This window comes from Prenolepis imparis, unplaced genomic scaffold (assembly GCF_030444845.1).
Source record: "Prenolepis imparis isolate NDT839.2.m4 unplaced genomic scaffold, iyPreImpa1.0 SCAF_7, whole genome shotgun sequence".
NCBI classification, from domain to species: Eukaryota; Metazoa; Arthropoda; class Insecta; order Hymenoptera; family Formicidae; genus Prenolepis; species Prenolepis imparis.
In genome coordinates this window covers 3231253-3258204 of record NW_028141165.1, presented here as the reverse complement: position 1 = coordinate 3258204, position 26952 = coordinate 3231253, and the positions used below count along the sequence as shown (strand labels likewise).

Genomic DNA, 26952 nt, shown 5'->3' with positions numbered 1-26952 from the left:
TATATTTTTTTTCTGTCCCCGTTTCTTTTCCATTTATTTTAATCATACAACTTTAATAACATTTACAAACAATAGAGTGAGTCAGTTTGCCTTTAAGTGGCTCGTATCACAGCATCACACAAATGTCATTGTGAATGTATTAATGATATAAATTTATTTATTTATTACTTATTATATCTATACAGATTGTATATATAGCGCGCTATTTTCGAATTAAAAAAAAAAGGAAAGGAAGGGAGCTTTTTGCACGCGAGTGCAAAATTGTGTGTGCAGAGGGTGCGACGTGCACATGACACAATACTGCGTTGCGTTGGTGTGCGTATGCCGGTTTGCCGGTCCACGCGCGCCACACGCGAGAGCGAGACGCGTAAAGGGGATTTGTGGTGCAACGTGCAACGGTCCGTCAGTAGAAATCGCGATTTCGTGTGGTTTGGACGTGTCGCTCCGAAACGTGTCGTTTCATCCCGCAGTCTAGTGTACGACACGTGCTCGCGCCGTTTGACATACAGATATACTCGACGCGCACGTGTCTATTGTCTATCGTTGGCTAGAGGATAGGAGAGAGGATTATCGCGAAAAAAAGGATCTGTCAATTCGTCGTTTCGGCGCGATGATGGCCCTTTCGAAAAGCTCGTTGCCCGGATAAAGCACAAAGCGGGACAACAACACAGCAGCGGCATCAGCGAGAGACAGATCTATTCTTGGTGCGAGAGGTTATGGAAAAATCAAGACATTAATCTCGTTTGGATATCCTGCGCCCTCGCGAGTTCAACGAACGAAGAGGTGAACGGTCAAAAGCGTGAGTTTTTCTCCCCCGAAAATGTTCGACCTTTGAATTTTATTTTCAAACAGAGCGACAGAGCTTTTTTTTTTTTTCTTTTTCATTCTTCGTTTCATTTCTTCGCGAATTTTACGCTCGATTAACGTTAAGGGTCGCGAGCTCGCAGACGACGGGAACGACAGTCTCCGCGTTTAGCGTAGGACACGCGGCTCCGAGAATGCGGTCCCCCCGACTTCTTCGCCGGGCTGTCTGCTGTCTGCGACCAAACGAGCCGGTCGCGTGCGAGAGAACGCGCGGAAGCAGGGTCGGGTTCAAAAACATCTACGAGGTCTTTCACACACGACGAGAGAGAGCTTCTCGTAGCTCTCCATTCTATATTTGTAAAAAAAAACTTTAAACAAAAAATTTTTTTTTTAATAAACAGATTTTTTATCTTTATAAATTCCGGATTCTGACAACAAATAATTTGATAATCCTAGCTGTGGAGCGAATTATCTACATTATATTATACACAGAGAGAATTTTCTGTTTGAATTTACCCTAAAAATTGTGGGATGGTAACCGTGGGACAATATGGTATAGAAAGAATTTTATGAGAATTTCTCTGATTAATATCTATCACAATAAAATATAAAATATGTTTGATTAATTTTACTAAAAGTATAGTAAAATTAATCAAATATATTGTTAAAATTCTTTCCATACCATATTGTCCCACGATTACCATGATTTTCAGGGTAAATTCTAAGAGAAAATTCTCTCTGTGTATGATATAATGTAGATAATTCGCTCCACAGCTAGGATTATCGGATTATTTGTTGTCAGAATCCGGAATTCATAAAGATAAAAAAATCACCGCCTGCACACATACATTTTCCTATCCTTTTTTTATTTAATATTTAATTAACGACGCTATAATTAATAAATGACATGCTTTGTGTTTAAGAGTTCTCTTGGCGCGAAGTATCTTGCATCGAATTTTGAACGACTGAAAAAAAAGTGCGCTCTCTCTCGGATACGTATAATTTTTTTAATTATTGCCCGCATTGTCTGGGGCAAAAAAAAAAAGAAATAGCGATGGATTTAGCCTTGCACCGGCCCTGCATGGAAATGTTCACATTCGCAATAAAGGCCGCGGCACCGTTCGCGATCGGTCGTTGCTAAGTGCGCCGACAATTTTTAAAGGTTCATTCGTCTCACTTTCTGCATCTATTCCGCGAGGAGATTTAGCACAGTGATTCCTCGTCCCTTCTCGTAAATCTTGCTTAATCTTTCGATTTTTTATTCGGCACGATTTTAAGAAAGATGTCAATTTTTCCCTGTCTCTCGACGAGGAGAGTCTTTTTTTGCACTGCGTATTTCATCTTATTCGTCATTAATTTTTATTTAGAATAAATCGAGGAGAGATGTAAAAGAATATAGAATGTAAGATGTTCCGAGATAATATGAAACGAGACACTTGATACTGTAGTTGACATGCTAATTCACTCTTTTCAAGCAGTTTCAGCAATTTCGAGAAACGATATTCTCTCCGATTTCTCGCAGATTATTTTGAGAGATGTTATAGAGAAGAGATCTACCGTCTGTTCCGCGAAACTATACTTTGTAAATTTCACTCTTCGCGTCTTCTCTTGGGAACAAAATAAAAATTGAAGAAACAAAGTAATATATAAAGAGCAAAATCACTTCGAATGCGACCTTCGAGAGGCCAAATCTGGAGGAGAAAAGCGAAAGTTTGTATATCGTTTCTCGAAATAAAATACTCGGCCTTCTTTTGTGCGGTAAAATTTAGAGCCGTGTGAGAAAGGTCGTAAAATCACTACCTGATGTGGAATAGAATCGATCTTTTATTGTATAGAAGCAACATCCGAGATACCTGCCTATGGTGAAAATGGTAAGGACAAACTCGGGTCGATGAGTCTTTATACAGTTTCATCTTTATGGCAGGTCATCTTTCATGTTCGTACACATATACATATGCCTATATCCTCGGAACAACGCGTTTAAAACTAACAAATACGGCTTCTCTGAGTTATACCTACCTCTAGCAAAGTTATATTTCTTTACGATATTTTATTAACACCTTCCGCGTATTCATGTTCGGCGTAAATTTCCTTCATTATATTTTTTTATGAAAATATACGACGCATTGTTATACTAATCGATTAGTCATGATTTTAACATAGAATTCGTCACAGCCTTTTTTTTACTTATGTTAGGATACATTTAAGAGAGAAGAATCAAAGAGAAGATAAATTTTTCATTTACAATTTTTTAATAGAAATATTTACGTATAGTTAATTTCGATTATGAATGGAAGGAGATTTTTTATTTGTTAGAATTCTTCCAAAATATTTTAAACACACGTATATTTCATATATGGATATTTCACGACAGGGATTCGATCGGCGTTCAGAGCCATCGCTATTAATATAAATTTCGCGATCAAATGGTTCAGAAAAGCGATCCTTACTTCGCAGGAAATGATGCAGAGGAAGGAAGCGCAAAAAGCGGTAGCAGCGATGGCCGCGAATAGAACGGATGATTCCGACGAGTTCCCTGAACGTTCATATACTTTTTTCTTTCTCTTTCTTTCTCTCTTTTCTTTCAAAAAATAATCTTGACATTTCCTCCGAGTCTTTCGAATCTCCGAAGCCGATTACACATCACCGGTTAAATCCCCCTTTAATACTAGAACCGCATGTTGATTTTCGATTTCGCACATGCTCGATTTAGCGACTCAATCATATATTAAATTATAACAATAAAAGTAATTTTTATACTCTAGATTTAAAATTACATTATTTTAATTTTTTCAAATTATTTTGCAAACTCGCAGCATAAAGTGTCTTACATTTTACGATGTAAATAATTTCTAGTATCAAAAGTCAAAGTATTCTGCGTCTCGTGTTTCAGCATTAATGGATTATCTTGCGATATTGAATAAATATTGTCGAACGTATTTTATGGCAGGCCATATAATAGGCAGTTAGAAATAAATTGGTCAATAAAAATGTCTCTCCAGATTTTGGCGATAGCCAAGCCTTGCGGATGATGCTCGCAACGCTTCGCTGATCGTAATAAGTACTTCCGTAATAAAAGAATGCAGATGATGCAGGCATGCATCTACGAGAGCACCAGTAGCTGTTATCAAAAGGTCGCATTCGCACGAAAGTTTATAATTTTAATTGCACAAATGATTGCTTTATTTGCATATCACGGCTAAGAATAGAATAGTGTTCGTTATCATATCTTTCTTAAGAAAGAGATGTATAGAATATAACAGTTTCAAGATGTACTAGGAATTCGTATAAATTGTTTAAACTATACTAATGTGATTGAGATAAAATTATCGAATAATTGTAGATTGCAAGTCGATACGCTTTATTTTATAAAATTTTTCAAACCTTTTTCTGAGAATTGCTTTTTACGATTTAGGCTCTGATAATATTGACTTAAAATTCCGGTTATTTCGGAGAAGCGGATATATTTTGTGATTTAACATTGAATAATACGCGTTGGCTACCAGTTTGAGCTCTCTTCAAACTGGTTTATTCAAATTCGAATCGGGTGCGATGGCCAATTCAGAATGAGAGCGTGTGTGATTCCAAACGGTTTAATAAACATTCCCATCAATTAAGTATGAATTTGAATCCGAATGTAAACCGGTTTAAACTACTCTTCAGCGGATTCGTGCATTTAAACCCTTCGCACATCTACTGGATAGAAATCGATCATCAACGTATATTACTAAATATTTTTCGATTAAAAAAGTATAGTATAAAACTTAAATTAATGAAATAATATCAGAGGCAATATAATTTTATCTTATTAGTTAATTAATTCTCTTTTAAAAATTAACGACATAATATGTGATCTTTCACAGGATACCATTACCAAATTACCTATAATTTTGCACTGAAGCCTATATTACGCTGAACATCTCCCTGATGAATTTATTACTCAGAAATCTGAGGACATTAGATATTCTTCGCGCATTACCAATTCTAAGACAATGAAGCTATTTGAAAATCGCGGATGCGATTCATAATATATTCGGATATTAAGACGGCGATTAATATATTTTATCGTTGATCGTTCGCCATCATGAGAATACGCTCATATAATAATTTCGTCAAGTCGTTTTCCGAGAGAATTTTTTTTTAATTTGATAATTCATTTTCGCATGATTATCTGACACTGAAATTTGTTACAAAATCGTCAATTTGTTCATTATGTTTATTTTAGGCCTGTGTCATAGAAACTAAAATAAATTAATTGCGAATTCTATTTTAAGATATATATACTCGATATCATAAAAAGATTAGAGATGATTTTCCAAACGAAGAATTTATTTTTTAGAAATTCTCTAATAGAGAAAACAAGTTCTTTTAATAGATATCGCTGTACTATGGAGTTTGCAGATATTTTCAATCATGAAATAAATGTAAATATTTTCAGTCATGAAATTTTAATATTTTTCGTATTGATGAGATAATAGATATAAATTGGATATAAATTCTAGGTTCGCGTTTTTTTCGCCCCGATAGAAATCTTCCATCTTTGCACGCATCGGTGCATCGCAATTACTCCGATGCAATACGTCGAATAAATTGCCTAACTGTCAACGATTTATCTCGTCTGCGTCTTGCGGGCGCCGCGATGGTCTTAAAAAAGCCTTCCCGGCAATATTCCGCATCCGCTTGTTCAACGCGGCGGTCGTCAATAAAAAGGCGCCATCGGCAAAGGCAAACACTTCGATCTCGCGTATATAAGAGATCGTACTGTTTGCTTAGCTGTTAATTAACATATCAGCATTCACGGCTAGCGCGACGCGAATAATCGTGCGATTATCATGATGAAAGAGATTACATTGACATCGCGTCAGTTTTTTTGTGAAATATATGTGAATATATGTAATTCAAATGAGATGTCACACAGGCAGTTTGTCGAATTAATTAGACACAGCCGCTGATTGACACATGTACTCTATATCATCGTCTGTATTACATCGTATCTTCAATCGATTTCGTGAAAATTTTCGGTGAAATTTATAGCGAATGATAAGAACTTGAGAATATAATACATATTTTTTTATATAAAGATAATATAAGTACTAAATAGTCAAAAAAATGAATAATATAATATAATATAACTGACATGATTAATGATGTAAATGCTTCACGAATCTAATAATTAAATATGTATTTAGTTATTAAGTATTAATAATAATATTAATACTTATTTATCAAATTTAACTTAAACATGGAAATGTTAATTCTAATACCGCTTTCTAATTTATGAAGTTCTATAAATGCAGAAACATACTTTTAATTACATATAATTGTGTATTTAATATTATATATATTTTTATTCCATCATAATTATATCTGCAAGAAGATCTATTAGGTTTCGTTCAAAGTAACTTATATCGTTCAGAATTATGCTTCGTGTGTTTACGCAAAAAGTGCATAGACCGTAGATCCTTTTGCCGTAATAAGGACGACAAATTATTGATTTTGTAAACATACTTCAGAAACAATGATTCGATAAAAGTCCGACTGTCGGGGCCGGGAATCGCTGTCACACATGTATTTCCACGCGGAAATACAAAGTAACGTGTCACAGATACGGAAAATAATGTGTCAAAAGGCGCGGTTTCTTCGGCAATTAGATAAACTCGTACATTAACCCACCAGGGACTGGAGATAATTGTGTAGATTTTACGATGTTAAGTGGCGAGAGTAATTTTATAATTGACACACCCACACGTATTTATTACTTAATTATCATGAAGTGGACAAGGTCAATGAAGAGGTCTCCGTTTTATGACTTTTCACCTTGAATTCTCCGAGATTAGTCTCAGGATAATGCAAATATCAATTTTCATTAATAATAAATTAATTTATATTAATGATGTATATTGTTAAAGAAATGTTATATTAGTTGTGATTTCTCAATTGATTTTCGTGATACATTCCACTGATTCTATATTTTATATAAATAATTTTATCGTATATATGATCGGGACCATGTCTGGCTAAAATCGGCAATTTAGTCTCTTGTCAGAAATATCTCAGTCGTTCATTATCGCGTTGAAATCTACACGCTTTCATTATTTTCCATGTCGAGATATTTCAATCGCAATTATAAATCGATATAATATAAATAATAAAGACATAAATATTCCGCCAGTTCACAAAGCATATTTGATTAAGTTTAATCAAGCATCGCATCAAATCGAATAAACTACCTGCTCTAATCTTTAGCAGATGCAGCTTAATGTTCTATTTTTAATTGAAATCGCAATCACGTATGGAAGCAAATTTGATCGAATATTATAAGTATATAAATATTAATTTGCAACAAATGCTATATGAGCATTGCTTATTCGCAACATGTTATTTTATAATTAATAGCTAGAATATTTTCAAATATAATGAAACAATATTTAATTAATATTTAAAATATATAAAAAATATAGTTTGATATATAATATATATAAATGATAAGAATATATAAAAATAATAATTTAGAATATCTTGTATGTAACATAAAAATGCTTCAATTAAAATGCTAAAAAGAGCTGTATACGATATATTTTTATAATAAAATAAAATGTATTTTAAATAGTTTAAAAAATTATTTTGGATGTTAAAAAATGTTTAGACTTTTCTAAAAAAAAAAAAAAAAAAAAAAAAAAAAAAAAAAATTAAATGTAACATTGGAATAACGATTGTCGACAGGTGACCGCAACCGGCGTTATCGGGCAATCGCCTTGACGAATCAATAAATTCCCGAAGAGGAAACCGCAGAGAGAAATTAGATTGCTGTTTGATCGGCCATTGTACGCGCGATCATTCGACTCGTCGAATTGCAGTGTTTTTTAAACCACAGCAAGAGGAAAGGAAGAAGTACAAGAGCACGGGAGAGAGAAGAAGAAGAAATTAACAGAAATATGGCACACGAAAATGGGATAAACGGTGGCGACACCGACTCGGAATCGATGGAGCTAAATCCTGTGAGGAGAACCAGATTCCACGTGAACCGGGTCGACAGTCTCGAAGGTCGGGCCAGTCTCCTTGGCGAGCAAGAAACCAAGAAATCCCTTAGGCACATGACCAGGGAGGCCTTGCCCAGACTAGACAATTACAGGAACATCATGAGCATCCAGGCGGCTCACAGGCCTTCGTTGGACGAGTTGCACAATCCCACTCTTCTCAACAAGGTAAGGCTTTAATGATTTCTCTGAAGGCAATATCGTCCCCGAGTTAAACAGCTTTCCATCATGGTTAATAGCATATACATGTGTTTGAACCACTTGGCGAAAGTCTTTGGTATATCATATAAAATTTGAGATAAAATTAATACGATATTTTCTAGTTAAATTAATTTCATAAATCACAAATGTAATTTCTCAATTTTATTCGAATGATTTTCTGCGCGATACTGCATTTGTGATGGAAATTTAAAACTATATTTATAATTATCTCTGAATTTGAGGAAAAAGCTATGCAGTTTTATCTGTATGAAGAAGATTTGCGAATCTTATACACAAGACGCCATAACATAAAATGATTACGATATCGGAGAATTTTATTTATATAGTCTCGCAATTCTCTGATAAACATTTTATACGATAATCCGAGCATAACGAAGTTTATATATACATACACCAAATGTTAATATTTCATTACATTATAATGAAGTGATAAGCTCAAACTCTATAATGATAAAGAATAACACATCGTGAGGAAAATCTGCGGACACATCTTGTTCGTTTATTAATTCGTACAAAATCGATATTTTTTTTATATTAATAGCACGAAAAATAAAATTTGCCATGTCAATAGAGATGTGGGTGTCGAATTGCATAATGAATTTCTCGAAAGAATCATTCGCGATTACGAAACAAGAAATAGATAATATATATAAGAAAACCAGGGATCCGGACCGAAACAAAATTAGGTTTCGGTTATGGTTTAATAAAATATTTAATAACTGTTCCGGTTCCAGTTTCGGTTTTTTGATAAGTAAACGAAACCGAAATTGTTTAAATTACGATTTTTTCAGTTACGGTTCCGGTTTTTAAAATTTTTACTTTTCGTTTTTCTAATTAAATTAATTTCTAAATTATATTACTTTAAAAAATTATTATTAATTTTTATGACATATAAATAAACTTTACTTTATATTATACATGAAAATATATTTGTATATGTATCTATATATTATATATTGGATGATTGCAAAAGTTCGTGCCCGATTTGCATAGATGGTGGTAATAACTTCAAATCGGGCACGAACTTTTGCAATCATCCAATATAAAAATAACGGAAAACATATTATCCTCATAGCTATTGCGTTATTGCGATAATATATGCGTTTTAGAACATTTAAAAAATAATGTATTTTTAATTGTCGAGGAGGCAGTTATCATGACATTTCCGTCATTTGCGTAAAAATAGAAAAAAATACCGAAAAGAACCGTGAAATAATTTAATGATCCGGTTCCATAACCAGAACCATTTCTGATGTTATAAATTTAATAGAATTTAAATACGGTTTACGGTTTCGGTTCTACTAAAAAACGGTTATGATATGGTTATCGGTTTTGGTTCCGGTTCGGTCCAGGTCCCTGAAGAAAATTGTAAGTGTGGAAAAACGTATTGTAAAAAGCAAATGTACATATATAGGGGTATCAGATAAATATGAATTTATCAATGCACACCGGATGTACCCTTGATGATACTACATGACACGTATTCTTGCATGGCAGACACATTGTATACATATGCTGACATTCACCCGCTTTTCGAATTTTTCATTCGTTATCTGTCTGCGGTCTCGTTCTTTTTTTCTCTCTATCTTTCTCTTTGGTAGAATTAGTATCTAAAATTAACCGGACCCGTATATGTGCGGGCTGTAATCTAGTACATGCCCCGAAAGTTTCTGGATTACACATGTGCGCTAAAAATATGATTCAGAAAAGCGTAGCAATATCAGTAGCAACAATGAACTTTTTTTCACACAATTCTTTACATGTGAATTCTTTTCAGAAAATTTAATCCGGAGCCTTACTGTAGAATTGTTCGAACTCAAAAGAAATGAAGATTAAATATAAAATAAACATATATATTTTTATTTTTTCGATTTATTAATTGCTCGAATAACTTCTCAAAGTAAAATAAAATTTTATTTCTTTATTTATGATTGTGATTAAAATTATATCAGAAAATATATATATTTATTTCATAAACCGCTATAAACACATGTTTTGTTTTAATTTATCGTAGCGCATAGAACGTGTAAAAAAAAACGATAGCATGTACGTGTCTCCTCTTCTTTTTCCAGCATAATCGCGGCATGCGGTATTAATTACTGCTCGCGCGAACGACTTGTAAATTATTGCGCGATTACAGAGATCATTAATTGTGCAATTAACCCGCGGTTGAACGCAAGCTTGGCGCCAAGGATTTACATCATTTCGTCTCGCGGTGATGTCGACCTCATTCATAACATGGGTGTCGGAAAACTTTTCGGTTTACATGTCTATCTCTTCGTTCACAAGATAGCCGAAAGCGCGATGCCGTGCGTAAATACGGTACCACTGGGAATCTTTATTGCTTTACGTGACAATTCGTTCACGACGACACAACTTTACGACATAACGTGGTACCGTTATCAAACGGCGTAACACTGGTGCAATGTGACGTTAAATATTTACAATGACTAATTTCAAGTACACGTAGTTTGTATTTCTGTAATACCAGGTACAGATATGACACAGATGCACCGATGTTGCACTAATTGCAGTGTTGCACAATGATAACAAAATTCAAATAAATCTATATACAATATTTTGATATTAATACGTATAAAATTTTTTTTTGTCAGTCATTACTTTATATTCTTTTCATAGTATTTATGACTTATTAAAATTTGTGATTTTTATTAATGATTGACATATTAATATTTCTTGATATTAATTATGTAAACTTTTCTACAAATCGTCTTTATTCTAAATGAGTTGGTTCCTTCTAAATGTCTATGACTGGGACCATATGCGAACTGCATATTTTCAAGTATCATAAATCAAATAATGCGCACACATGATTCATTCGATTCATTACTTTTCAAAGCGCGTGTTTCTTTTCACTCGCGAATCGATCGAAGTCACCAAAAGTGTTATCCAGACGTGAAGTAAATGTCCTTGATACTTTAGATACGAACGTCTCGCCGAATTTTTCGGTAATGCTCCATTTCGTTTCCACTCGGCAATGCTCAGTAAAAATTTTTATTTGTTCAATAAAAATTTTTGTTTGCTCAATACAATTTTTTGTTTGCTCAGCAACTAAAATCTCTTCTTTGCAAACGTTAGCGAAAAATAATGAGGATGTGCTCAACGTTTATAAATATTTATATTTTGTTACGAGCGGTAATTAGGCTGCACATTACACGTACTATTGTATTTTTAAATTTCAAAGTAGATATTTTTATCTTGTAAAATGATTATAATACTTTATTTGCAAGAGTGCAATTTTGCATTATTCGTACAAAATATACAGTTTATTGCACGGTATAAAGATTTCAAATAGAGTGGTAACGTAAAGAATTATTTGCTGTCGATATTTTGTATCGAAATTTTAAGTGACACATTGTAAGACAATTTAGATAGCTCGTATGAAAGGAGACTTCCTCTCTCGTGGCTAAAGAGAAAGGGGATAAAATTGTACAACCGGGGCGGTGGCCGCTTACACGTGAAGGAATGACATGATTGCATACCGGGTCACGAACAATTAATATGTATTTAAACAAATTTCGAAAAAACATCACGTATAGACCATTCGCGCGCGCATTCTGTATAGAATAAATCATGACGAGACGTTTCGTGTAAATAAGTTATACGAAATCGATCATCGAACACATTAGCATATGCAAAACTGACATTACATAATATTTCGAATTCCATGGAAGATCTACATTTTTTTTTTCTTAACAAAAAATATATATTTTAATTATATATTTAAAAGATACTCGAAGATATACAATAAATTATGTAACGATAAAAATAACGAATACAAATATATATTAACATAACTAGAAAATAGCGAAGAAATTTCAATTTCGAATATACTGCAACGTAAACAAGATAAGAAGGATAAGTTGTACATATCATGATACATTTGTAACATAATGCAAGAAACATATAGAAAGCGTTTCACGTTTGACGCGTAAAGTCGAATTATCTATGCAACAGATGTTGCGCCGTTAGTCATGCTTCGTTAATGCGAGGAAATTTTTCAGAGAAGGATTACACGGTATGTACGCGTATGAAATCACACGACCCGTCATGTCACGGCAACTGTTAGGTCAAAGTGAAGAGACCGTCACGTGCGTTCGGACAATTAAAGTTTGTTGTTTGAAGTGATGACAAATGCCCCCAGAAAGATCTCCCCCCCCATCATCTCGTACACGTTTGTTAAGACACGGCGTAATTCCCAACCGAAAAATAGATTCTCTTCCAGAAACGCGACACTCCGGAGATCAAATTCGGGTCCATTCGTCCTGTGTTACGTCGACAGATATCGCGATAATTAAACAAACGAGTACACGTCGCGAGTTCTACAGCTGTAACTAAATTGTTGATAATTGACATTTCTCTTACATGAGACATCGTCATGTGACGCAGCCTTTTGGGTCACGATGATGCTGTTAATTGACTCTAATTAGCGATTCTCTCTCTTTTTAAATTGTAAACTCTATGCAGTATAAATAAAAAAGTCAATTAATCACGTTAAGACTTTATTGATCTCAAGTACTGATTGCTTTCAGAAGCAATGGGATGAATTTAGCAGATTCGAAAAAAAGAGTTTATTCGCGATCATTTGCACATTTTGCGTAAAGAAACATGAGTCAGATCGATAACGATCTGACGTAAATTAAACCGAATGAAGAGCTTTCAGTGTAAAAATCATGATTTTTATCATTTCTCTCATTTATCCATTGACCAGCTTTGATCGATATCGATCATTATATCCCGCATTAAAAACGAAATACGCAAATAGTTTTGTCTTTGTTTGAATATTGTTCACTGCTATTTGTACACGAGATTGATTTTTAATCAAATTTATTTAATACGATATCGATATACGTATATTGATTTTGCGTGTCGTAAAAAAAGATATATCTAATCAAATCCCGGGACACTCGTCATTATAAATAGTTTCCGGAATTGCGCGTTGACGAACGAGCAAACAGCAGAAAATCTCAATGACTACGTTTCGCCCTCGTGATCACGATCGATTGATCCGAATCGAATCAATCGTACGAAGGACATGGAGATAAAATTCTCGTTTCCAATCTTTTTCATCATCGTCCTTACATCTTCGTAAAAGCGTGCAGAAAAATCACTTCTTTTTTCAATAGAAAAATTTTAAAAAATAGAAAAAATGCACATGTGTCATCACACAAAATTATGTAGAAAAAATAATTATAGTACATTCTTATTTTGAGCATTTGTTATACACGCAAGAAATACTGTAGCTGCAAATATAGAATTAAAATAAGAATATAAATATATAAGAATTACGTTAGCGGGCGCGTCGATAAAAAATATATTCCTAGTAGATTTTTCTTTTAAATTAATTCTCTACGACCCACATGATTTTGCGAACGACCGATTCAATTGCACGATATGGCGGTATCAATGGGGTCAGTAAAACGCGTGCCCCGAATAAATCACGAGTCCCTGAAGGATAAGCATGTTACACGTGTATTATTCGCCTTTGCTCGTGTGTAGTGATAGAATATGTAGTAGAATAGTAGAATATGTACGAACACGCACGAGAGAACACGTGAAAGGAGATTTATTTATATAGAAGGTCTTTGTTCTTTCCTATATACCACACACTGCCATAACCCACTTACGCTCCTTGTGTGCAATATGCACGTTTGTACATATGTAAGTGTGTAAAATTTGATTCGCACGTAACGCGAATGAAAGAGATTTTTTCCAATATATTCTTTACAGAGCTCTCGATCGAAATCTTTACGAAACTCTTGAAAATGATTAGCTAATCTTGTACAGCTCCGTAAAAAAATGTAATAGAAATTTTATGTGAGAAAATAATAATGGGAATGTAATAACTTATTGTATGTAGAGAGATACACAGGTTCTACTGTTTTAGAATAGCATATATCTTTTTAATTTTTTATAAAGTTTTTTTTAATTGAAAGAAAAAAGATTGTATATTATTTGGTTTTATGATTATAATAAATAATCTCTTGGATGTCACGATAAGAGAAAGGATTGATTATATTATAATAAAAAATTATAAGATTTGATGCATCAAATATATAGAAGACAAATTATCGCGAGATTGTTTTTGTGAAAATGTGCAAGAATAATTTTACAAATATATACTGGAATTTATAAGGCACACATAAGGCAAAATATTTGATATTATATGTAATGGAAAATCACGGGATTAAATAATCATCCGCTTGACAGAGACTTATAAAGCGTTCAAGAAGAATTTGCAATCCAATCAAAATCGAATTGAAAGCAATTGATCCAACATTCAACTCTCGTTATTAATTACTCTTACATCTTCTGATGTATAAATTTTTCTTCGCATTTACTTCCACATTTGATATTTTAAAAGCTTCGATCTAATTATTCGATTATTCATTTCTTTTAAAGACTTCCGTAAATATTTCAAGGAAGCCACCCGGAAACCATTAATCATCGCGTCAATATTATTCAAATATTATCGAAAGACAATATTTTTCGAGAAAACATATAGAGGCTTAAAAATTCATATTTTTCAGACATTGTATCGCACAAGGACGTTCCCAAATTTGTTTTATTTTTTATTTTTATCAACAATTGTAACAATTGTCACTCATGTGTGTGATTGGCGAAAGATTCCTCGACATCGTTACAGAGGTGCGAGGCTTGGTTACGTAAATCGTTAAGACTTTATTGGCCAAGTGGCGACCCTTCCTTTAGAGACCTCCAGAGTCACCTTCAATGTCGTCTCTAAATCTCAATCTACGATATTATCATATTAATCTGGCGATTAGCGAGATCGCGTAAACACGCGCGACGCATTTGATGAGATTTAAACATCGCTGTCTCATCATCTGCGAGAAATCATTTCGAATCGTTCAAAGCGCCGACCTTGAAGTCTCTCTGTACATCAATTACCCATCAGGTTGATGAAGACATCCCGATGGTAGAGCATAATTTCTCGCGTAATTATGAGCAAACCGCGTCCGGAATTATTACGTGATTTGCATGAAAGAACAGTCGATTCTCGATTGCGGCATTTCGAGAAAGTCTCGACTCAAGACTTCCTGAAGAGACTTTGTCAATATCTTTCCTTCTCTCTTTTTGTTTTTTCCTTAAGTTAAAATCTTGCATAGTTACACGTTCTCACAAACATGTGTGCACATGTGTGACATTCTGTAAACTGCTAACGATGCAGTGGAGAGAATACAAGAGAATGTAACTAATTGCAAATACGGCGCCAGAATGCAGTAAATGCAATTTTCTTTAAATGATAATTATATGAAAATAAAATTAAGAGAGAGAGAGAGAGATCATTAAATAAAATGTAATTGAGATTTAAATATGAAAATTGAAATATATTTAAGTGAAATTGACTGATATTGAATGAAGAATGATATATGTATATGTATGTTACAGAGCCATATTAGTTTTATTCATGAAATTCATGAATTAATTTTATATACATATATAATTTTCTTACAGAGAATTCGTACAGATATATAAATCGCATAAAATTGCATATTCCAGTCAGCTTTTTCAAACAATTTTAATTTTTTATTACGAATTGCATTGTATACTCTCTATGATATGTATTAAATTCAAACCTCTGAATTGGATATGCTTATTGACGAACGAATTCTCCGATCGCGTAGATTTCTTTCTTATGTCTCTTCATTATTTTATTGTCTACATCAAATTTTTTTGCATTTTAATGTTTATTTTTTCTTTATTATAATTTGACAGATTGTTATTCTCATATTTTTTTAGCATCTTGTTCTCTGTGTCTTTTTTACTGATGTTAGTAATCATATTGTAATCATATTATTTGTACGAAAGGGATCTTTTTTTCTCCATCTATAAATAAATTTATTTTGCAGGGCCCAGGATCGCACACGTTAGCTGTTCCACAAATGAAATCCATGACGGCCAGAGTGAAATTTGGATGGATTCAAGGAGTGCTTATGCGATGTCTCCTCAACATCTGGGGGGTAATGCTCTTCCTGCGACTCTCCTGGGTCGTGGCGCAAACCGGAGTAGGTGAGTACCCCATTGTTGAATCATTCTTCGATTAATTAAATTCTTGAGATTTTAACGTCATTGATGTCATTCCAGGTCAAAGTATTTTATTGATTCTCACGACGACAGTAGTCACGACGATCACAGCCTTGTCCATGTCAGCAATCAGCACGAACGGTCTCATTAAAGGAGGTATGCAATATATTGTACAATATAAATATCAAGGATACCGAAAATAAAAAAAAAAAAAAATAAGGTGCTGTTTTTATAATTTGAGTATATGTATGACCCGAAAAATTAACGAGAAATTTATATTTTAAGAATTATATATATTTAATTCTGGATTGAGACACCTAATTCAATCAATAAATAAATCAGTTTAATTATTACGATATCTTTTTTATCATTCAATAAGATGAAGAAAATTATATATTTTATTTCATATAATTACGAAGTGCGAAAAAACTGATATGAAGAAAAATGTCTTATTGAATTATGTTATATTTCTATTACATTTTATTTGGCTCATGCTTATATCAGTTCCAACAAAATCAGATTCTTGAGTATAAGTTCTCCAACATGCAAGAAGAATGAAAGATGATTAAAACCGATGATCGTTCTCCTTCATCAATTTCTTATCAATTTCTTTATGCGATCGATAATGTAATATATTCCGGGCTAATTAATACTTTCATAATTGTTTGCATATGTAAATTGTTTGAATGAATTATTGTGTCGATACGGCAATTATAGCATGATCGATCGAAGCTTGCACATCCCCTTTCGTTGTTTCTTTTCAGGTGGAACGTATTACATGATTTCCAGATCATTAGGACCCGAGTTCGGGGGCTCCATAGGTCTCATATTTTCCTTGGCGAATGCTGTCGCCTGTTCCATGTATATAGTCGGATTTTGTGAGAGTTTGGTGGAGTGTCTTCGTTCCTTGGGCGTTTGTATAGTCGATTGTGCAATCACAGATATCAGGATCATAGGTTTGTAAGCACGCTTTAAAAGTTTGATGGAGAGATTTAGAATTTAATTATGATAATGTTTTTTAGTTCACGCTCTAAAATTATATCGAACGCGATACAAACAACATTCGTGTTACATTTTCAGGTTGCATAACAATAGTTGTGCTTCTAATAATCGTAATAATCGGCCTGGAATGGGAAGCGAAAGCACAAATATTCTTGCTAATAATCCTCCTCTTCGCTATCGGCGATTTCATGATCGGCACCTTCATCGGTCCAAAGAGCGAACAGGAGAGGGCTAAAGGGTACATCGGATACAACGGTAATGGTCCCGTTAATATTCCTTATAACATACATTCTCTTGATATTTTTATATACACCTCATTATCATAATTATTATAAGTATGGAATTATGAAAATATTTGATATTTGTGATTTGCAGGCGAGCTGTTCAAGGAGAATTTTTATCCAAACTATAGATGCAGCGAAGGCGTGGAACATAATTTCTTTTCAGTCTTAGCCATTTTCTTCCCAGCGGCAACAGGTATCCTGGCAGGTGCGAATATATCCGGTGACTTGAAGGTGACTTAATCCTTTTGTTTATATACGAGAAATATTTAAATATTCAATTGTCGATGCGATTATCGTCTATTTGATTATTCATCAATCTGCATCAAGGATATCGTTCAAGGATATTATGCAAGTTATTTTTTCATTAAATAAATGAGCGATAAAGAAACTCCGTGTTTCTTTATCGCGATTAATCGCAAAAATCAGCGAGAATCTTGTGACGCGAAACTTTCGCGCTCTATATTTTGAAATTTTATCTTCAATTGAATTCAACAGGATCCGCAATCAGCGATACCGAAAGGCACTCTATTAGCGATTCTGCTGACGTCGTTGTCATACTTGATGATGGCGATCATGGTCGGGGCTACCGTTATACGAGATGCATCTGGCGACGTTAATGATTTATGGACGACGTACAATTCTTTTTCGGCGCTGTCAGTGCTTGGCGCAAACAATAGCACCGCGATCGAAAATAATACAGCTATCATCGAGAATGCCAATCGCACTTGGAGTATATATCGAACGGCTTTTAACTGCACCGGAGGATGCAAATACGGCAGTCATAATAGTTTCGAGGTATTTCAATAATAATTATTAATGCAATTCGAATAAAATTAATTCCCGAAAATTTTAATTAGATCAAAATATTAAAACTATTTGCTAAAATAGCTAATTGAATTGATAATTATTGATATTTAAAAACTTATAACATAATGAATAGCAATTATAAATTATTGAAAAATAAAATCGAATGTAAAAATTGGAATAACCGAATGACATTGTATTTTATAGGTGATTCAACTGGTTTCCGTTTTCGGTCCTATCATCTATGCCGGTTGCTTCGCGGCTACAATTTCAAGTGCCTTAGCATCGCTAGTCTCAGCGCCGAAAGTATTCCAAGCGCTTTGTCTCGACAAGCTATATCCGGGAATTGCGTGGTTTAGTGGTGACAAAGACAAAGAGCCGATTCGCGGTTATTTACTCACTTTTGTCATTGCTGTCGCTTTTATCTTGATCGGTAAGTGATAAAAAAATTCTATAATTTAACCAAGAGATTTGTTTCTTTCAAAAATACGTGTAAATCGATTTCTTTTCAGGTGAATTAAATGCGATCGCACCGCTCATCTCAAATTTCTTTTTGGCTGCCTATACTCTCATTAATTTCAGTACCTTTCACGCTTCTCTTGCTAAGCCGATCGGATGGCGGCCAACTTTCAAGGTATAATAACATAAAAATGTACACTCGCGGTATTATTTTATTTTTATTGTTATATCTTTTTGTGTTATCTCTATCTGATAAAAATCGTTATTTTTTTAGTATTACAACATGTGGCTTAGTCTTGCTGGCGCTATTCTTTGCGTTTCTGTGATGTTCCTGATCTCATGGTGGACGGCTCTAATAACGTTATGCGTAGTTTTAGCTCTATATTTAATGGTCTCATACAGAAAGCCTGGTAATTCCACTAGAAATTTATTTTTATTTAAGCGTTAGCTAAAAGCGGAAAAAAATTATGTAACGCGTTTTATTTTGCGACGCACGTTTTTCTCAACGAAAATACATTATAGATGTAAATTGGGGCTCAACTACACAAGCCCAGACTTACAACAACGCATTGACCGCTGTGCAACAATTGGACCGAGTGGAGGAGCACGTGAAAAATTATAGACCGCAACTCTTGGTTCTCACCGGTGCACCTAACACGAGATCCTCGCTCGTCGACTTCGCTCATCATATCGCCAAGCATCAGAGTTTATTTATTTGTGGACATATTATCGAGGTATCTATTCGTTGGTTTCTATTTAAATTATTCATGATTAAATTATACACGATAGAATGCGTATCAATCATAACACATCCCATGTTCGTGTGTTTCAGACACCCATATCGTACAAGACGCGCAATAGCATGTTGCAGAATTGTTCTTCCTGGCTTAGAGCTAACAAAATTAAGGCGTTTTACTCCTTAGTGGACGGCGCGAGCTTCCAAGATGGTGCTACTTCTCTTCTACAAGCCGCCGGGCTCGGAAAAATGAGGCCTAATATTCTGTTAATGGGTTATAAACAAGACTGGGCCACCTGTCCTCAAAAAAATCTGAATATGTACTTCAATGTTATGCAGTAAGTCATTGTATTTTTGTGTACATTACATCTTTTTTATTCATTAATCCTTCACCCATTAATAGGACAAAGTATATATCACGTTGTATTTTCTTTGTGTGTCTCACAGCAAAGCTTTGGATATGCATATAGCAGTAGCGCTTCTTCGGCTTCAGGAAGGTTTGGATTGCAGCGCGGTCGTCGAAGATGCCGAGGATCAAAAGAAACTCGCGCCTACATCGATACCAGGCAATCAAAGTTTCTCGCAGCTTAGCCAAGGTTTTTAAAATTACATATTTTTAATAATCATTTTTATTTTATTTTTTCTCTAAAAAATGATTCAATGATAATTATTGCAGCTAGTAGTGTATCTGATATATCGATTCCTGGCAGTCCCGCGCCGAGACGTTCGAAAATGATTAACGAGTATCCCAATCCATCCACCGAAGAGCAGCGCGAAAATCGATCAAATATAGCGCCAATCACGAATATACTTAATGTAGTAACAAAGTTTCAACGAAAACATAAGAAAGGTACTATCGATGTGTGGTGGCTATACGATGACGGCGGCTTGACGCTTCTCTTGCCCTACATTATTAGCGCAAGGCGTAATTGGTCTAATAGCAAATTAAGGGTGTTCGCGCTCGCCAATAAAAACTCTGAATTGGAATATGAGCAAAGAAGGTAAGCTTTTTTTTAGCGATAATTTTAGCGGAAAATAATTGTCTTTTCGATAATTAACATTCATTTTTTTTCGCAGCATGGCGAGTCTTTTATCGAAATTTCGGATAGACTATTCCGCGCTGAAGGTCATACCGGATATTTCGAAACCAGCACAAACCAGTACAAAGACATTCTTCGATTCGTTAATAGCTGGCTTCCAGGAATCAACGGATTCGAAAAATTCGGACGACGGTACTGTGTCGTTTTTTATGAATTTACTCTATAAATAACAGAACTCTATAAATATACTAACCACAATCTTTTCGCTTCAGATGTCATTAAAGATTCGGAACTTATGGCGATGAAAGAAAAAACCAACAGACATCTCCGTTTGCGTGAATTATTATTTGAAAATTCTATGGAAGCTAACTTAGTCGTTATGTGAGTATTTACTTCGCATACTTTGTTATATACTTGCGGATAGGTTTTAATTAATGTTTTCGCTAAATTTGTGTAGGACACTTCCAATGCCTAGGAAAGGTGCTGTGTCAGCGCCTCTTTACATGGCGTGGCTAGAGACGCTTACGCGCGATATGCCACCGTTCTTACTAGTGCGGGGTAACCACACGTCAGTTTTAACGTTTTACTCATAATGATTGGCGAAAGATTTACATGCAAAAATACGATTATCGCAGCTAGTGACAACCACAGTATTATAAGCGAAAAAAAAGACTTTCATCATCTGTATATGCAGAGAAAATTGATTTGATTAGTGCAGAAATAGAAAGTGATACACATATATAACGCTAATGACAAATATATGCTTTATTTTATCATTGCTTTTATCATTATTATGAGTAAAATGCGGGTGAACTACTATTGAAGAATATGTGCCTATTATAAGTAATCTCAAAGATATTTATGTCGTGCGTCTTTTTAAATGACTAGGATATTTTTCTATCCCTCCCAAAAAAACTCGACGAATTCTTATTGTAAAAAAATGAATTATGCTTCATAAAGTAAATGATGATAAAAAGTGACAAATATAATCTGTAGCATTATTTAATTGTTCGTACAACCTTTCTGCGCCATATCTTTATAAAATTTTTTAAATTTGGGAATATATTTAAAAAGTCACGAAGGGAAACATTTTTATAATTGGTAATTTATTAATAATTTTAAAAAATTTATTATAATCTATATATTCAAGAAATTCAAATAATTTTTGTCAAATTTTATATTTCTATATAGATCTATATATGTAAACTTATATATATATATGTCTTTGACAATCTTTATATATAATACAGAACAGAATTATAATAAATTTCTGTAAATACTATATAATGACTAAATTAAAAGATTTTATAATCTTGATATAATGTTATAAAAGCACTATATATTTTATCATGAAAAATAATATAAAAAAATAAATGCTAATATTTTTTTTTTTTTAAACAGTGCACAACACGTACACAAATGGTAAAAGTATTATATACGTATACAAGATTACCTAATCTCATTATTGTTGTACAAAATGCTATAACTTGTCGTAGTAAACGTATAGTGTTAAGGTTTGTGAGATTCTATTTTATATTTTTTTAACTATTACGATACGGCGATATCGCAATCTAAGGATGGTTCAAGCATGTTACGTAGTGTCTCAAATGTGTATTAAATTTTAAACAGAAATTTTATATATCGATTTCTGTGTTTAAACTTTTAATTATGTAACTTTAATATATAACGTAATTCCACCATAACAACTATCATGCTTTTATATTATTATGGTGATAGATATATATTTATTTGAATGGTTTTAATGTGAACACGTTTCAGACTAGTTGCGGATGTGCAGGAGTCAGAATACTGATAATTTACGATTTAATTACGATTTATTTCTTTCCTAATATGTAAATTTTTCATATTATAAATTATCTATCAGTAACTTTGATTCAATTCTGTACTGTAATAAAAATCAATATTCCAACCCCTCATCTTTATATATAAAATTGAATTTGTGCCATATTATGGTATGTGTGTGCCATATTTGTATTCATATCGAGGACTATAAGATGTAAATGTATTATAGTATATCTTTTAAGACCGTGGCACATAAAAAAACGTAAGCGGTAAGACTTAAGACTTAAGAATTTCATCCATACGGAATTCGCAGAGATGTTTAAGTTTCAAAATAGCTTCCTTACTGCTCGACCGTGATTGGTCGATTCACTTAAGTTTTAAGTCTTACTGCTTACGTTTTTTTATGTGCCACGGCCTTTAGAATAACCGTAGAAGAAAAAACTATGAAATAAATTAATAGAATAAAAATTCTTATGAAATTATCTATAGTATAAAGATCTGTAGCTGCAGTCAAAAATAAAAATTATGTGTATAAAACAAAAAGTTTAAATAAATGGCAAGTGTAGAAAGTTTTTTGCAAAAAGTATAGATATAAAATATAACTTATATAAAATCTGAATATATATTACATTTCTCTACTCTCTAAATATATAATTATAAAAATTATATATATGTTGTGTGTATATGTATATATATAATAACCTCTTCAAATACTAAATCTTTCTCTTTCTCGTAAGAAATACTAAAAATGATACAGAACTTTTTAAATTAGTTAAAAAATACTAATCAGAATGTTGGGATGATGTATCATCATTGTGTGTCATGCATTGTATCGTATGCATTGTATCGCAGATTCGATAAGAAGAGAGCATGTATTTGGTTTGACGTTTCGTTCCACGTGTGTAGCTTGCGATTAGGGTACAGATCTGATTGCGCAATAGATCTGATTTTCTCTTCTTGTTTAAATGCTACGAATATGTCGCGGTCTGCGTACCAATAAACAACAAGAGGACAACCCGGAACTAACCTTTGCCAATTCGGACAAACGCAGCGATCTAGTCGGGAACTCTACCTTCTCGGCGAAGACCTTACTCGATTGCGGGATCTCGACTTCCGATCGATGAATGAGCGTACCATTCACGTAAAGCACATTGGCAGCTACGTCCTCTGGCACGGTCAATGTTTGGTAACTGTACGTTGCCTCACGTTCGATTCTCTGCATTTTGTATCAGAGAGATATAAGAATTATAATTTCAATATCATTTATAAATTTATAAATCATAATTTTTATAATTTCATTTTATAAACTGAAATGACTAGCTTTAGAAAGAACTTTGTTCCAAATTTGTAGGAGTATAATATTTGTTATATAAATTTAAAAGTTGTACAACAACTTTCCCGTGCAAAATAATTTGTTATATTTTATATAAAGACTACCTTGAGAACTTCTTGAGATTCCTTTCCAGCTCCTACACATATAACATCTGGACCAGCCATAGTAACCAGCGATTTCAAGCGTTTGGATTCAGTCACCTAAATAGAAAATCACCATGAGTTACTATCTCAAAAATTATGATGGAAGATAATCATTAAACAAGTAATGCATTGCATAATCAATGTATAATCATTTTACCATATTTCACATATCACATATTCTTAAGCATTGTCAATATCATTTGTAAATAAATTTAAAATTATTATTATATTCAGTTTTATAAGCGATAACTATAAATTATTTCATAAATTAAATTTTTTTTTATTTTAATGCCATTTTTTATTAAACTTATTCTAACTATTTTATACGTATATAAAAATGTTTATATATTATGATATGATTTTCTTAATGCATCATATTGTAATACAATGATTCTTAAAGTGTCAGCAAATTATGCACAGTGTTTTGTGTAAAAAAAAATACAAGTGTATAAAAATTGCATACACTAGACTTATATTCCATTACATGACATTTGTACAATGATTGAAAGAAAATGAGAAACGCCCTTAAATATTTCATTTAAAATTAAATGAAATTGTATGCATGCTAAGGTGAGTGAATAAGTTTGCGATATCGTTCAAGTGCACAGCTCAAGTGCTAAGCTAGAACTTGTGTAACCTGTCTTATTCCCAAAGCATTTATAAAATTCTGAAATAATTATAGACAAAAAGAATATTCTTCAAAATAAGTGCAAGTTTGCGTTTCTAGCTTGTGAAATTATTTACTTTCTTTTATTTTTTATAATTAATGAAATATTAAGAGAGAGAGTCACAGTTTAGTGCACCCAAACCTGAAGAGGGGCTGAGGTAAGACTCTCCACTATCACCTCTTCACCACCATCACCCACCTTAAACGAACATTAGAAAAGTAGATGAGTGAATATGATATTCTCGAAATTCTCGAAATTCAAAGCAAATCTAAAAGGCAGATATTATTATACGTTCTATAAACAAAACATATAATATATATATAGACACATAAAATTGTTGTTAATACAAATAGATTGAAACATGCGTCTACATATTGTTGATATATACAGGATGTTTCACTCCAAGTAGAATCTACTTCAAGAATAAATCTAGTACTGAGAGACAAAGAGGAAAACGAGTTGATAATGATAATAAATGCTTCATTTCAGTACTGATTCCATTTCTGAAGCAGTTTATAATAATCACATGAAATACTTCATACACATATGTAAAATGTAAGATGTAAATGCTTTCAAAAATGGACACAGGAATTATATTATGAAGTAATAAACTGAAGATTTGATGAATTTTGTAAATTAATACTGCATGAAAAAATGTAAATATAAAAGATTTACAGATAAAATATTTTTTGTTTCAATTTTTTATGCACATCTAAAGTAACCATTTTTATGCACAAAGTGATACATACACTGAGTACATGTCATGACTCTAACATTGACTGACAATTCAATGTTCAAGACAATCTAATGACATATTGATACATGCATTTAGTAAATTATGGGAAAAATTTGTGATTGTAATATGTAATTATAATTAATTTGTAATCGTTTTATGTAAGTATAATCAATTTGATTGTTTTATGTGATAATAAATAAAACAAAATATTAATAGTTTCCGCATATCGCGTAATAAAAATGTATTAATTTGTAAGATTTATGAAATAGTATTGCACTAACCTTGATAGGTACACATGGATACTCTGGAAATGCTGCAGCAACTGCTCGTGCTCCCGCTTCGTTTGTAAAGTGAGAAAGCCCAACGAAAAATTCTCTACCTGCAATAAGACATTTATACATTATATACATTATATTTATACATTATATAAGTATTAATATAATCATATATTTAATATAAAATGTAAAAGTTACCAGTGAAAAGGACATCTCCTCCATCCAAGCGAGCATTCTTGTCACTTATTTCTATGAGCGGTATCTCTAATTCTTTCTTCAAAACAGCTCTAATCGTGTCAAGCTGAAGAAAGGATAAAAATAGTTACAATTTACATAAGAACATTAATCAAGTCAACTTTATCTAATCGATATTATTACTAACAACACAATACAAATTTGTCATAATTATCATTTATATAAACTCTCTAAATTTATATTTTAAAATTTTTGCGACACTCACAATCACCCATTATTAATCCTTCAATTAACGGAGTTTCAATTAGAATCTCAATAGAGTTGAATAGAGGATACGAATGATCAAGTATACCTCTTTGAGACGTGACGGCTCGCTCGGCCGGGCGATCAGGGCGATGCCGTTGCAGACGACGGCGATGTCCTCGACGAAGACGCAGAGCGGCGAGTTTTCGTCGGGCGGCATCTCGACGACGTCGATGTCGAGCTCGCGTAGGAGCTGCGCCAAGGCTAGGTGCTGCGTCCTAGCTTCGTCCAATGTCACCTCGCCCCGCGTGCGCAGCGACAACGGGATCCTGCATAGGATCGCGTGCGTATATCGGTGCAGCGGCATGCTCGTACAGGTGTATTATTCTCGCCGACGAGCAAACGCGCGGAAAAAGGACGCACGGCTGAAATTTGACGTTTCAGGGTGCGATTTCACTATCAATTTGTCGCTAGCGTCTAACTGACTCACGTGATCTGATTTGTGACGCTAGCGTCAAGAAGAAAAAGCTTGATTTGTTCAGCTTTCAGAGAACGAAGAACGAGACGCTTGTCATAGTTGTAACTTGGACGCTAGGCTGTTTTCACGCCAGCGTCAACAGACGCTAACGTCAATTTGTTTTTATTGATGCTTGGCGCTGAAATCCAGCGTCACAGCGTCAAGTGAAAATGCACCCTTACGATACGCCATAAAGATGAAGAAGACAACGAAGGAAAACTCTCTACGCAAAGTTGCGCTGGAAAATTCCGCGATTAGCCTCCATATGTTCTAGGGACTTTAGAGAATGCTCGACTGTGATTCGTCGATTAGCTTACGGCGAGAGGGAGAGAGCGCGTGTCGATATGCGCGCGCGTTCGACTTTAACCTTCAAGTGGCGCTGCGTCACATGGTCGCGCGGCGGTCGGAATTCGGCGGCGCGGAGTGGGGGTGAGTGGTGGGGGGTGCGCCGTGCGCCGCGCGCGCATCCCCCCACCACTCACCCCCACTCCGCGCCGCCGAATTCCGACCGCCGCGCGACCATGTGACGCAGCGCCACTTGAAGGTTAAAGTCGAACGCGCGTGCATATCGGTGGCTGATGTTC

At 33.9% G+C, this 26952-nt stretch overlaps 2 protein-coding genes across 3 annotated transcripts; one reads left to right on the top strand and one right to left on the bottom strand.

Moving 5' to 3' along the window:
* The first annotated feature begins 227 nt into the window (after positions 1–227).
* Positions 228–21525, top strand: Ncc69 (sodium chloride cotransporter 69). Of its 2 annotated transcripts, none has more exons than XM_083043119.1 (18): positions 228–783; positions 7528–8009; positions 15956–16115; positions 16191–16286; positions 16895–17086; positions 17211–17387; positions 17508–17647; positions 17912–18211; positions 18428–18653; positions 18733–18854; positions 18954–19089; positions 19202–19413; positions 19512–19753; positions 19863–20011; positions 20092–20416; positions 20493–20647; positions 20728–20836; positions 20913–21525. In XM_083043119.1, the coding sequence occupies exons 2-18, from the start codon at positions 7740–7742 to the stop codon at positions 21046–21048; spliced, it is 3147 nt and encodes a 1048-aa protein (XP_082899245.1). In that variant the 5' UTR covers positions 228–783; positions 7528–7739; the 3' UTR covers positions 21049–21525. The 2 variants fall into 2 exon arrangements, with proteins under 2 accessions (XP_082899245.1, XP_082899244.1); XM_083043118.1 differs by having other exon boundaries at positions 228–799.
* Positions 21526–21660: 135 nt separating this feature from the next.
* Positions 21661–26523, bottom strand: LOC145939066 (N(G),N(G)-dimethylarginine dimethylaminohydrolase 1). The gene is made up of 6 exons (XM_083043123.1): positions 26342–26523; positions 25961–26276; positions 25612–25714; positions 25420–25517; positions 23696–23791; positions 21661–23474 (listed from the first exon to the last, which is right to left on the bottom strand). Exons 2-6 carry the CDS (start codon positions 26216–26218, stop codon positions 23220–23222), a joined length of 810 nt encoding a protein of 269 aa, XP_082899249.1. The 5' UTR covers positions 26219–26276; positions 26342–26523; the 3' UTR covers positions 21661–23219.
* Positions 26524–26952: the final 429 nt, after the last annotated feature.